Source organism: Leopardus geoffroyi, chromosome A2 (genome assembly GCF_018350155.1).
Source record: "Leopardus geoffroyi isolate Oge1 chromosome A2, O.geoffroyi_Oge1_pat1.0, whole genome shotgun sequence".
Lineage (NCBI taxonomy): Eukaryota > Metazoa > Chordata > Mammalia > Carnivora > Felidae > Leopardus > Leopardus geoffroyi.
This window is the reverse complement of record NC_059331.1, coordinates 105977940-105993347: the sequence shown is the minus strand read 5'-3', so window position 1 is coordinate 105993347 and position 15408 is coordinate 105977940. Positions and strand designations below refer to the sequence as shown.

Sequence of the window (15408 nt, the reverse complement as noted above, 5' to 3'; positions counted from 1 at the left end):
CAATAAGCCCAACATTATGTTATGAAACAAACATTTCCACAGAGAAACTGAAAGAATTATAAATTTCCAAATTTCCAAGTATTTCCAACTTTTTCTTTCTTAATCTTCTACTTTGCATGCTAAATAAAATATATGACTATTCCAATATCCAGGTTACTAGCTGTTCAAAATCACTCCAAGTTTTACTTCTCTGTAAATTTAGATTATATAAGAACTTAGGAAGCATTAATAATATGCAATTCCTTTTGATGTTAACTTTGGGGGAAGAATAACACAAATATATCAGGTGATTTTAAAAATAAAGCTCTACATTTGTATAGTTCCTTGGAGTTCATGGGGTATATTCACTTTTAATCTAGCGATGAGAAGAGGCAGCACCAGCACTGTGGGCCACAGCCAAGCAAAATAGTGGTGGACAGCAGTGTTGTGTGCTAGAGAGAGAGAGAAGTGGGTTTTTGTGGTAGCTGGACGCTAAGTGGGGAGGTGAGCTGACCTGGAAGGAAGCACTCTACAGATAAGAGTATCCAACTACAGCTCCTGGAAACATGCATTTTTATCATAGGATGAAAAGTTTTAGATACCAGCTACTTTTTTTTTTTTAATTTTTTTAATGTTTATTTTTGAGAGAGAGAGGACAGAGTGAGAGTGAGAGCAGGGAAGGGGCAGGCAGAGATGGAGAATCTGAAGCAGACTCCAGGCTCTGAGCTGAGAGCACAGGGCCCAAGGTGGGGATTGAACCCATGAGCCATGAGACCATGACCTGAGCTGAAGTCAGGGTTTAACCAACTGAACCATCCAGGTGTCCCGATATACCAGTTACTTTAAAAAAAAAAATTTTTTAATGTTTTATTTATTTTTGAGACAGAGAAAGACAGAAAATGAGCAGGGGAGGGGCAGAGAGAGAGGGAGACACAGAATCTGAAGCAGGCTCCAGGCTCTGAGCTGTCAGCACAGAAGCCAATGCGGGGCTCGAACTCACAAACCGTGAGATCATGACCTGAGCCAAAGTCGGATGCCAAACCGACTGAGCCACCCAGACGCCCCTTCCACTTACTTATTTTTAATGTGCTACATGCTTTCACCTGAAGTACACGCTGACTAACACATGGGAAGGTATTGTAGTCAATATAAACAAGCCCAAGACTCAGCTATTACTTTCCAAAAGGTTAGTTGTTAACTACCCACCTGCAGATAGAAGACTAGTAGAATATATGAATTGTACTTATCTAAATTTCAACTGCTCTTTTGTAAATGCAGTTGATTTTAAAACAATCAACAGTACATCTTTTTCATTACTTCACCAACACTATTATCTAAAACATAGAAGAGTTTTTTTAAGAGATACTACTATCCTTTAGAAAATAGAAAAACAAATGTAATGGGTTTCTGGTACCATGTAGTTCACAGTTAATTGTATTAATTATCCAAATACGAATGATCAAGGAGTTAGAGCTATAAAGGCAACACAGATCTAAAGGCAGTTTAGTGTCTTCCCTCAAGGAACTTAGCCTGGCAAATGATAACACATAAATTTTATTTGGCAAAATACCTGGGAAAAATAGAACTAAATTTTTATTCTTAGCTTAAACAGACATCTCTAAAGAGTAATTTAAGAAATACTTACACTATTTAACTCTAGATTTTACGCACAAGATACCCAGATGAGCACATCATACATATCCAACCAACTTGCCAAGAGAATGACTGAAAACGCTATTTTATTTTCAAGTTGTCAACTATGACTTAGAATAAGATGAACACAAGTCCTATATTGGGAGATCCTTCTGAGGTTAATTTAGCCTATATGCTATTATCATATAGCCTAAAATACATGAATTTCATCATGAGAAGGCTTCCAATCGTGGTGGTATGCTTTCTGGTATTTGTGGACCCTCACAATCTGCTCCCATTTTCTGACTCTGTCTTAGATCTAGTGTGTGCTTTTCTTCTCAGACAATAAAATAAGTAATTTCTGAGCTTCACTGGGAATGAACAGAGGGCTCAATAAATACTTATTAACTGACACATGACATGGTATGCCAATTTTCTTTCTTGTCCAGAACCTGAAAAATGATTGCACTGACTTCCCAGGGAGCCTTAGTATTTTTATAAAAGCAAGAAATCTAACGGTTCGGCAATATAGCACTTGCTTACAATTTCCTTATAGCATGGTTACTGCCAGTATTCTTCAGCTAGCATTTACAATGATGATAGACTTAAAAAGCTCATTAAATTATATTGAAAAGAAGTCTTTTGAGGTTAAGGCAAATTAGTTGATTTCTGTTGTTATTTCAAAAAATTTTGCCCCTTCAACATTCTATTTTTGATATCTAGCAGATGGTGCTTTTTAAAATATGAGTCTATAAAACTGATAAATTATCAACCTTGCAATTTTTCCTCAGGGCACTCTTTTAGCTTCCCTCCTAACGTTTAGAGGATGAATAGGACCAATGAAGAAAGTTTCGAACCTTAGGGTTAGTGGCATATTTAATTTTCCTTTACATTCATTGATTGTTTCTTGTAAATAGGAAAAGAAGAAAGAGCAAGAAAAAAGCTTTCCATAATTTATGGGCAGTTTTTCCTGGTAAATACATTTACAGTGATGAAAAAATATGGGTGAGATGTGACTTTACCTACAGGCTTTACTTTAGTTCCATGGGCAGAAAAATTTTCATATTTAGGCAGATGAGTTTTTAAAAGTGCTAAAGATACAAGAAAGAAGCTGAACATATACTCTATTTCCCCAGACAGTCTTGTTAATACATGTTGTCTCTTAGTGCTGTCTAATGTGGGCCCCCCTTAATTACTCCCCCAAGTATTTTGGTTTGAAGGGTAAATTTATGATCATCACAGAATTAAATAATATTAAAATTATATGAATGGTATGGTATGAACAGATAGCAGAAATCTCTAAAAATAAAGATGAATTCTTTAAAAAACTCTCAAAGTGTTTTTCACTATTTATTGTGTTTAGCACTTTGATATGTTAGACATATTCCAAATACTCAGCATCCAATATAGAGTAATGATAACAGAATCATTTAAATAGCTTAGAAGTCTTTGATTTTAAGTCATTACTAATCATATACTTTCAAAGTTTCTGAAGACAAATAACTTTAAAAGAATATCATTAAAAACGAATCACTTAAAAGGACCATTTTAAAAGACATTTTGAAAGATTTTTAGATTTTTAGAATCCTTTTCTAGCAATATCAATAGTTGCATTAGAGTCTCAGAAAAAGAAATGACATTCCATTGTCTTCAACAAGGAAACCTTTTGTGTGTGTGTGTGTGTGTGTGTGTGCGCGCGCGTGTGCACGCGTGCGCTATAAACCACTTTGGATAACTTCTGAATCCTATAACCCTCTTCTAAGAAAAAAACTTTTTAATCACATAAAATAGAATACAAAGTACTACAATGGAAACCTATTATATTGGGATACAACTATCAAAATGTATTTTCTAAATGTGATAAAGTAATATATAAGAGTTTTCATTTACCCATTAAATAACAATATTGAACAGCAGGTCTAATAACTATCATAATTACCAAGAAGTGACCAACAGCAATGATATTTTAAAGTTATCTGCAATAACATGACCTGAAAAGTCACAGATGCTGCTTAGGCTACTGTTTCGTCAACTATATTCACACTTGGAGAAGGTTTTCATGAAAAGGTTAGTAGAAATAAGGTAATTTTCTCCTAACCTAGTTAATGAGCTCTTTGAACTTTATCATTGTGGGTACAATATTAAGAAAGCCTAGAAAGTCAAACTAGTTTATTATAGGTGCATGATTTATTCATCAAACAACTATTTACCCTTGTAATCAGGCTACAAAACAACATTTGTGAAAACAAAAAGCCCAACAAATTCTTTCAAAATGAAAATTCATTGTGTAACTGAGACCTATGAAATATAATGCAGTATATACTGAATGAACTGAATAGAAAGCAAAGTAGATGTTTTCTAGAATATTTTAAAAACCAAAAAATGAAAATCTCCTTTAAAAAAGACATCACATTTTATATTAAGCATTATGTCCTTTATCTCTATCGTTAATATTTTAAAATCAAAGTTATATTTTTACAATTTTTTTTCTTCAGGTTTCCACTTCCTTTACAAATTTAACAGTGTAATGCTTACGCTTTTTTTCTCTCAAAACTCTGAAAGAAATCCAATAAGCAAGTGTATCAAATGTATATATGCATAATTCAGGCCCTCAACCTCAGTGGTTTCACTTTCTGGAAGAGAGTAGAAATGATTTGGTAATTAAACACAGAAACTGCCTAAGAGAGAAGGTGGAATGACAGACACTGGACCCTAAAGGGACCAGAAGCCACCCTGTCCAACCCTTTACTTCACAAATGAGGAACCAGAGACAACAGAAGCTAAGGGACTTGGCTTGGGACCCAAGATGACAGTAGAAAAGCTCATCAGATAGTTAACACAGCCCCTCCTCCACTACTCCACCAGGGCAAATCTTGGACCACCTACCAAAGCATAGTTACTGAAACAAGAGGTTACAATCAAGTAGAACTACATCCTACTTATAAATTTTTGCTTCCAAATACGAAACTTGGAAGCCTTAAGTGGTGATTACATTTTACAACAGAGGCCTTTAAAGAATATTAAAAGTTCAAGAAGTTGTTTTGAATAGCTTCCAAAGTCTAATTTATTAGCCATGTTATTATGACTATTGAAAAGCCAGTTAACCTCTAATTTTACTTTGTTTTGTTGGATATCCTTTTTTCCCTGATTATAAAATGAAAACACACATCTATTACACTATTACAATAAACTTTGAAAATACAAAGACAAAAACAGAAAAAAAATAACAAGCAGCCAAGAGCCAAAGGCAAAATTAGTAATATTGCCAATATTTCAGCATATTTCTTTCCAGATATATATGTATATATGAATATATAGCTATATACCTACATATAAACTTATATATTATTATTATATGTAAAATTTTATATCCTGCCTCCTCTCTTAGCATTTATCCATGAACATTTTCCCACTGAATAAAAGTCACTTCTCAAAAATCACTAACATGAATATCTGTGTTTGGTGGTTATTAAAATAGTAAAGCTTAAAGATATTACAATAAAAGGGGTGCTTGGGTGGCTCAGTCGGTTGAGCATCCAACTTCGGCTTAGGTCACAATCTAGTGGTTGGTGAGTTCGAACCCCACATCAGCCTTTGTGCCGACAGCTCGGAGCCTGGAGCCTGCTTCAGATTCTTTCACTCCCTCTCTCTCTGCCCCTTCCCTGCTCACATTCTGTCTGTCTGTCTGTCTCTCTCTCTCTCTCTCTCTCTCAAAGATAAATAAACATTAAAAAAAACAAGACATTACAATAATAAAATTATCTCACAGTTAATTTTTGATCAGCAGATTATGGAGGCTATTGCTACATCAAGTGACTCTCATGTATAAAAACGCTGTAAATCAAAATTGTTAAAAACGTGTACAAGATAGTCATTAGAAAAATTTAAGTGCAAATAGCTAAAATCATTGAGTAAAATGTGTAATATCCCAGGAAGTGAGAAAAATGAGAACTCAAAGAGATATCACCTTTATATGCAGGAGGATTCAAGACAATATTATTATATCAATAAATTTTGATGGGGTTCTGTAAAGTCAAGAGGGAACAAACATTGGTACAAACATTTTAGTGCTTGACATACCACAGGGGTTCAATAAATATTGTTTATTGAACAAATGGGAATCAATGTAGCAATATATATCAAGAAACATGAATATGATTATACCCTTGACCCATAATTGTAAGGGAAAATATAAAATATATACACTTTGGCACTCACTGCAGTTTTCTTTAAGGAGTAACATTGTTCACAACTAAACGTCTAAGACTGCTAAAATCGTTAAGTAAATAACGTAGGTATAAAGAGCCATGGAGATAATTTTCAAATTAATTTAACCACTATACTATAATCATAAGTGTCTTGCCTATAATTCGTGGTTTAAAATGATTGAAGTATTGGGGCGCCTGGGTGGCTCAGTCGGCTAAGCGTCCGACTTCAGCTCAGGTCATGATCTCGCAGTCTGTGAGTTCGAGCCCCACGTCGGGCTCTGTGCTGACCGCTCAGAGCCTGGAGCCTGTTTCAGATTCTGTGTCTCCCTCTCTCTCTGACCCTCCCCCGTTCATGCTCTGTGTCTCTCTGTCTCAAAAATAAATAAACGTTAAAAAAATTAAAAAAAAAATAAAATAAAATAAAATGATTGAAGTATTTAAAATATTGGTATATTTAATCTTTTGGAATAAGATTTTATTTCATTCTTTTAGTATAATAATTAACTTTAAAATTGAAAAATATCCCTGCATTAAAAATATATATATTTTAGTTCCAAAATATATTACTATAGCCAATCTCAGAACTGTTCCCTGTTTGTCCTGTGTGACAGACGATGAAGTCAGAGCCTCCTCTGGTGGTCATACCAAGGGTGAAAGAAAACAGTTCATGACTTTCTGTTTTCTCTATACCATCACTTAGAAAACCTTGATGTTTCCTCTTACCTAATCTTGGCCTAGACTTAGTTTTAGAGAATTAGTTTAAATTAACACACACACACACACACACACACACACACACACACACACACACAACTTAGAGTGGTAAACCTTTAAAAAACAAGTCACAACACCTTTGTGAGTACTGATGGTTCACTTCCGTCTTCCACCACAATTAGTTGTGATCTTCCTTTCCTTTCATTGTCCCGAATGCCAATGGCAACTTGGCTTGCCTTCAGACGCTCGTATTTGTTACATGAGGAACCACACCACTGGTAAATTTCCTAAAAGAAAGAGACAGATCCTTTGACCACAGAAATACGTGGAGGACATTCAGCCCTGTTGTAATACTCACTGTGATTAATTAGGAAAAAAAATAAAAAGATATAAAAAATGAAATTAAAGTTATCTACTGTTGAGGTATATACATGATTTTATACTTCATTCTGTATCCTGTTGCTTTGAGTTAGCATCATAACATAACCACTTTTTAAACATGGGAAACATAAATATTTACTCACCATTCTTTTTATATATCCACTAATTACAATTTATGAAAGAAGAGTTGTATATACTACTCAAATTTAAAATAAAAATTTACCATATTTCAGAAAGGTAGTCGAGAGTCTGTTGTAGTAATGTGTTCTTGATTTATAAAAATTGATCTAACACTTTTCTAAAGCAACCTAATGAATTTTACCAAGAGCCATAAAAATAATTAAAACCTTTGACCCAGTCATAACACTACCTGGAATTCATTTTAATATATTATTCATAAAGATTAGGAAAAACCATGTGTACAAGGGTTTTCATTGCCATATAACTAGTAAGGCATTGGGAAGACATTAAATGCTCAGTAATAAGATAACAGTTATATATAATTATGATCCATAGAAAAAACAGATACTTAATATCAAAGTTATATTTTAACACAGAAATTTATAAAAATAAAAATAGAATGATAGTTTTGATGTATTATACAGTAAGTAGATTATATTAGCTGCCATTTAGATTAAAACATTGTATGATTTTGACTCAGGTACAGTGTCTAGAAGGTATAGATACAAATGTAAAATAGCCAAATAAAATGTTCTCCATTAAATGTGGTTTAATGAAAGAAAGAAAAATATAATGGTACCTAGGTTTGGTGGGGGTGTGGGAATGGGCATTATCACTCTCTATTTGGGTTGTATAAACTGACACAATCATTTTATGAGGAAAGTTTGACATTGTATCAAAAAATTATACGTGTTTTTAGAATCAGGAAATTCCATTTCTAGTTATATTACAGAAATATTCGGACATGGTTTACAGCAAAACAAAACAAAAAAGCCACAAATGCCCATCAATAGGGAGATGGCTGTATAAATGTTGTTCTATGGATATTGCAGACTATTCCTCAATGGCTTAAAACTGAGGAAAATGTTTAAATACTGACATAGACAATTATTCAAGTTATACCATCCAAAATAAAATAAAGACACAGAATAATATAGTTATATTTAAGTGGAAACAAAATCATAAGCTCTGTTTCTGGGTTTGCAGAAAAATACTTCTAATTATTTTTATTTTTTTTTTAAATTTTTTAATGTTTATTTATTTTTGAGACAGAGAGAGACAGGGTGCGAGTAGGGAAGGGGCAGAGAGAGAGGGGGACACAGAATCGGAAGCAGGCTCCAGGATCTGAGCTGTCAGCACAGAGCCTGACCCGGGGCTCAAACTCATGAACCGCGAGATCATGACCTGAGCCGAAGTAGGACACCCAACCGACTGAGCCACCCAGGCGCCCCAGAAAAATACTTTTAAAGATACACAGTTTTACCAGATGGATAGAGGCATGTATACACAGAAAGAAAGCCTTCAACTTTCACTGTATCTAAGTTAAAAGGTTTTTGTTTTGTTTTGTTTTCTTTTTTAAAGTCACTCACATTTATTAGGTGCCTATTATGAGCTAGAGGCTGGGGATAGAGAGAAGAATGAGAAAGCTAGCAAGGAGGGATTGATATGTAAACAACGAATGCTAATATATTTGCACTACACTGGGTTTTCAAAAGGGTTCCACACAGGGTTCTTCTAGTTAGTCTTAGAGAGCTGGTTACCACAGTGGTTAGTGTGAAGGAGACAGATCCCGGTGGCAACTTACCATCTATATGACCTTGGGTTTACAATTTTCAAAAGAGCACATCAATTAACAACAATATCAAAGAGCGCCCAAGCATTCAGAGAGATTGGCTCTTTTCTCTGATGATAAGACATTTCCAGCTCAGAGTCTTTTCTTTATTTAAAATTAGTTTACTGATTGGCTAAAATAGGCAAGCTGTCTTCTGGGCCCTAGGGGCCCAACTCTGAATCGCAAAGGCCTGGGACAGTCCCTCTGATCCCTCACCCAACCATGTTCCTGATGCACCTATTCCATATTCCTCTTCAAGAATAAAATACACGTTTTAGGAATTCAAGCCTTTATAAGAAGTAAAATAAAAAAGAATATGTCTTGCAACTCCTTTCACTCTAGAATCTGAACTAGTCTACGTGGTCAAGGGGCATTTCTTTTCTGTTTTTAAAAGAATGGTACACTGCTATTGTTTCCTATTTTCTTTTCTACATCTAGGCATCTGAATATAGAGAATCACATTTGGAGTCAATTTGAATACTATGCCCAGGTCAGCAGTTAACAGAGTATAAACAAATGGTCACCAACAATTAGTCAGTGCCTATCACTGAGCATTAAAATCAGGTGATGAGGTAGGAAAGGTGATTTTGAAAAATACAGATACTTGAGCGATACCTTAGGGACTCTCAGGTGTGTTCTGGGCAGCCCTGTTTTTTGAACACACCTTAGATGGTTCTAGCATTCAACAAGTGCTGAGAACCCCTCAGCCCTGCTGGTGCCCTAGCACATTGCACCTGGCAGGCTTTTACAAAGAATCTGTAACATCTAATTACTCAATGCAGCCAAGCAGGCTTCTCTGCGAAGTACATCTAGCCTCTTGGCTCAGATTTCTTTCCTATGCTATTCCATGAGACTTTGTAAATGATTCTTTTCTCAGTATGTTTGAGAAAACAAACTTCTAATATTTACATTACGGGGAAATATAGGGCATAGATCAGAAGATCAGATCTCTAGATTTATCAGACTTATTAGCAACTTTCACTACTGACTTGTATTTATATAATTGTCCAACAGGTGTTTATTTTCTCCCTACCTTACTTCAAAGAGATGATATAAATCATGCTAAATTCATTAGCTTCTGTAAAGCATTATGGAAGCTTGGCAAAATGTGTTTCGAAAAGAATTGTAGGTAATAATTTAATATAATTATTATTTAATGTAGAATTTTACCACGTTCCATGAAACCCAATATATTTTCTATGATATTACCTTGGGCTGGGAGTTTCTATGTGTAGTATCAGTTCACAGATAAATTTAGTTATAGAAAATATTCCTCACCATTACTGATAGGCCTCAGTTTCCACTTTGAAAATAGCAAAAAGAAAAAAGCTGGAGATATCACAATCCATGATTTCAAGATATACTACAAAGCTACAGTGATCAAAACAATATGGTACAAGTGCAAAAGCAGACACTTAGAATAGAGAACCCAGAAATACACCCATTCCTATATAATCACTCAATCTATGACAAAGGATGCAAGCATTTGTAATGAGGAAAAAACAGTCTTTTCAATATATGGTGTTGGGAAAACTGGACAGCTACATGAAAATGAGTGACACTAGAACACTTTCTTTCACCACACACAAAAATAAACCCAAAATAGATTAAATACCTAAATGTAAGACATGAAACCATAAATTCCTAAAGGAAATTATAGGCAGTAATCTCCTGGACATTAGCCCTAGCAACATTTTTCTGGATGTGTCTCCTCAGGCAAGAGAAATAAAAATGAAAATGAACAATTGAGACTACGTCAAAGTAAAAAGCTTCTGTGCAGTGAAGGAAACTATCAACATAATGAAAAGGCAAACTACTGAATAGGAGAAAATATTTGCAAATGATATATCCAATAAGGAGTTAATATCCAAAATATATAAAGAACTCATACAACTCAACACCAAAAAAAAAAAAATCTGATTTAAAAAAAATGGGCAGAGCACCCGAATAGACATGTTTTCAAAGAAGACATACAGACAGATGGCCAACAGACACAGGAAAACATGCTCAACATCACTCATCATCAGAGAAGGCCAGACCAAAACCACAATGAGATATCATCTTACCCCTGTCAGAATGGCTAGAATCAAAAAGACAAGAGATCACAAGTGTTGGTGAGGATGTGGCAAAAAGGGAACCCTTATGCACTGTGGATGGGGACGTAAATTGGTGCAACCACCGTGGAAAACAGTATGGATGTTCTCAAAAATAAAAAATAGAACTACCCTATGATCCACTAATTCCGCTCTTGGAATAAAGAAAATGAAAACACTAACTTGAAAAAGTATACGCACTCCATGTTCACTGCAGCATTATTTATAATAGCCAAGCTGTGTAAGCAACCTATACATCCACCTGATAAATGAATGGATAAAGAAGACACACACATACACACACCTGATATTACCCAGGCATAAGAAAGAACAGGATTATATCATTTGTGACAACATGGATAGGCCTAAAGGGTAATATGGTAAGTAAAATAAGTCATACAGAGAAAGACAAATATCAAGATTTCACTTAAATGTGGAATCTAAAAAATAAAACAGACAAAAACCAGAAACAGAATCATAAATACAGAGAACAAACTAGTGGTTGCCAGAAAGGAGAAGGGTGGATGAAATAGGTTACTGGGATTAAGAGATACAAACTTCTAGTTATAAGATAAATGAGTCACAGGGATGAAAAGTACAGCATAAGAAATATAATCAACAACATTGTAATAACATTATATGGTGACAGATGGTGACCACACTTATCGTGGTGAATGCTGTGTAAGGTATGGAACTGTCAAATCCCTATGTTGTACACCTGAAACTAATACGACATTGTATGGCAACTACACTTCAATAAAAAAATTTTTAAATAGTGAAATCTTACGTAGGAAATGCTCATAAAAATAACAAAACTTTTAAAAGTAGAATTTTCCTTTTAACTCAAGATGACCAAATCACTAAAGAAAGCGTTACAAAATTTCTAACTGGACATGAAAATGAATGCTTTGTGTTATGCTTACTCTTTTGTCATTTATTTTGTGCTGCTATTTCTATAAAAGCAACAGATTATCTTATTTACTAGACTTAATTTTCCATGGTTAATTCAGACATGAAATACAATGAAATATGCACTGCACTTATAAACTGCCAAAAGCCAGAATTGTTTAAAGAGTTATATTAATTAAAAAACCCTTTTCTTTCAAAGTTGCTTAAGTTTTTCTGCAAAATATATTTCATTTGATCATGGCAGCAATGCATTAAAACACGCTTTACATTTTAAACAGAAAAATCTATTTAAATTTTAAATGGAATCTTAGCAATCCATTAAATTTGAGCAATTTAAATTCTATCACGGGTGGATGATGTGTTTAAGATATCACATTTTAACAAAGCTCTACTGTACTGAAATAAATGTGTGCAGTACTATTAATAAGTTGTACTGACAACACTTACTTTATTCAGAGGTAGCTGGTTAAGACCACTTCACCACTCTGTGCACAAGGAAACTCTGTACTCAACTGGCCTTGTGCTTGTAATTTAACTCACCCTATTTTTTGGAAAGAGTGAGCTAAAAAAAAAAACAAAACCCAAAAATGCTACACAGAGCTAAAAAATCCCTGAACTGATGTAATAGGTTGATATGTATTACTACAACAAAAAGTTTTCATTGTAATTTAAATTGTTTTACTTATAATACTTTAATGGGATTTATTTAAAAAGCCTGTTGTAAATCTGATTTAAGTAGACTCAACATTGAAAATTACAAAGCAAACATGGTTTCAGGGGTAACTATTTATCCTCTAGGATCCTAAGGAATTTGACAACTCAACACTAAATGTTATACTTCTTTGGGGGGAAGGGACATAAAACCCTTTGTCAATATGGAAGCATCCATTTGCTTCAGAATGAAATGCGCTTAAATTCTGGCAATATTTGCTGATGTACATATTGCTTCTGGACACCCAACAGTTGAAGTTTGTGAAATTACAATTAACTCTTAATATACAAACTATTAAAGGAAAACAAAATTACTCTGGATAACTGGAAAAGTACATAAGACAGTAAATATAAATCTGTTACAGGCAATTCATTTGGACCACCAATAATAAGAAATAAAAGGAACTGAGTGAAATTTATGGAAACAACCACACCAAAGACAAAGTAGACGTTTCCAAAATTTCCTTTAAACTACGTGGTCAGAGTTAACAAAACATAAAAGTGCAGTCAAACCTCATTTGAGGACAGGAAATAAGAGCAGAAATAAAACAATGCTCAGTGATGTCCTTGAAGGGAAACAAGATTTCAGAAGCTGAGTTTAAGGAGCACCCATAACTGCCCATGTGATGTTGACTCATAACATGCAAGGATTTCATCAGACTCATTATTCTTTTGTCTTTTACTAAGTTTTTTATTCTAAATACATCTATAATTTTCTAAAAGGAAAAGAGGGGCCAGACCTCTTCCTTTCCCTTGCCTCTACTGGCTTTATTTTTACTGTGTGTAGTTTTCCCTTAGATCTAGTTAACTAAATATAAAAGTTTATTCAGATATGCCTTTCTGCTGGAGGCTCTCTAAGCATAACTTAAACATGGTAATGACTTGTGAGATACCTCCTGTTTCTATTTCAAAACTTTAAACCATGACTTAATTTTTTTTTCAGCTTTTAGATGAACATGTATTTATTTACATCCTATTTTGTTGTTCAAACCCAAACAAGGCCAGTATCATTCACTGACCCATATGTGTATTTTTAAAAACACCTCTGATTGAAGAATGGAAGATGAATGGATTGTGTGTGTGTATGGCCACTAAAGGCTTGGTGACAAGAAAGGAAGGGATTGCAATATGAACTAGGGCACAGCAATGGTGATGGAGAAGAAAAGAATCGAGCAATAGCTAAAAGGTTAAAGCCTACAGGATTGGTCTACAATGCCCTTTGGATGTATCCTGTAAGACCGGGAGACGGGGACATGACTTGCGCCCTTCTAGACTGGCTGCTGGTAGTGATGTCACGAGGTGACAGCTTTGGGATCATTCCTTTCACAACAATAGTGGGAGGTGGTGAAATTATGTTCTTTATACTCTTCAGACTACTTGGAAAATCAAACAAGTTTTATCGTCACTTTTCATCAAAATAATTTCTGCCAGCCATGTAAGTTGGTGACTTAACTATTTTTAATTCTGTTTACTGGTTTTTCAGACACATAACCCTGAATTTTCCAGCACCTTTAGATATTTGCCATATTGAAATGGTTTTCAATGTTAACTGTACAATAAAATGACCCAGGTTGAGGCCCAAAAACTACTTACACCGAAGTCCCATCCCAAACCATTAAAATCAGAATCTTTAGGGGTTAAATCATATAGGCATGAGTATTTTAAAAAACTTTTCCTAGTGATGGGGCAACTGGGTGGCTCAGTCAGTTAAGGGTCCGACTTTGGCTCAGGTCATGACGTCATGGCTAGTGAGTTCAAGTCTGGCCATCCGGCTCTGTGCTCAGAGCTCAGAGCCTGGAGCCTGCTAAGGATTCTGTGTCTCCCCCCTCTCTCTGCCCCTCACCTGCTCACAGTCTCTCTCTCGTTCAAAAATAAATAAACATTAAAAAAAATTATTCAAATCTCTTCCTAGTGATTCTAATGTGAAACTGAGAATTAAAACATAAATCATATTACCTTGGGAGTTGTCTTTCCTAGGGCCCTTGTAATGTGTCTGTGTCTGCATTCTAGCACTTCTCACCTTCCACCTTGTCATACCCCAAGCCTTGTATGTGTCTGTGCCTCTCACCATTTGCGAGCACCTGGAGGCCAAAGGTTAGCTGGTTTCCATCATTATACTCGGGTACCCAGTGCACACTAAGTGCACAATAACTATCGTTCATCCCTACTTTTGTTGCAGGGTAAATTTTAGAAATTTAACAATAGGTTTATCTTTCCCATTATCTTCTCTTGCTGCCTCAAGGCTTTCCCCTTATCAGTCTAATGGAATGCATTATTTTTGGGTAATGACAAATTTATTCAGAACAAAGATTTTGTCCATTTTTCTGTTCCAAGGTAAACATTTTTAAGTGATAGCAGATACAAAGTCTGAAAGCCAACATAGGTTTCATTTAAAAGAGCTTTGATTTTGTTAAAGTTCTCTGAGGGAAGGAGTGAGGAAGCAACCAATAGAAATTTGGTTTTGGGGGCGCCTGGGTGGCGCAGTCGGTTAAGCGTCCGACTTCAGCCAGGTCACGATCTCGCGGTCCGTGAGTTCGAGCCCCGCGTCGGGCTCTGGGCTGATGGCTCAGAGCCTGGAGCCTGTTTCCGATTCTGTGTCTCCCTCTCTCTCTGCCCCTCCCCCATTCATGCTCTGTCTCTCTCTGTCCCAAAAATAAATAAACGTTGAAAAAAAAAATTAAAAAAAAAAAAAAAGAAATTTGGTTTTGCACAGCAAGAACCAGAGTCTTGGCCTTAAGGGCTAGAGTGTACTGCAGGAACCAGGGAGCAGGCAGCGCTGTGAAATGGTGTAAGGCTGACTTGTCAGGTCCAGGGAGAGAAAAGTAGATTACAGGAGAACTAGAATCAGATGCAATGAATCTTTGAGAAGAGCTCAGTACATTCCCCTCCAACATATTTGTCATATATTCATCCATGACCCTGAGCATTAGAGTAGAAACACCTGTGGGCAGTGTCCAGGCAATCAGACCAATGTCTACTGGTACAATGT

The 15408-nt window shown here is 35.3% G+C and overlaps 1 protein-coding gene across 1 annotated transcript in view; it reads right to left on the bottom strand.

The window, feature by feature from the left end:
• The window catches only part of SCIN (scinderin), an 81880-nt gene that overhangs the window by 46438 nt on the left and 20034 nt on the right, over positions 1-15408 (bottom strand). The window contains exon 4 of the mRNA XM_045494945.1: positions 6671-6820. Coding sequence (XP_045350901.1) covers positions 6671-6820 — 150 coding nt within the window. The remainder of the gene's footprint in view (positions 1-6670; positions 6821-15408) is intronic.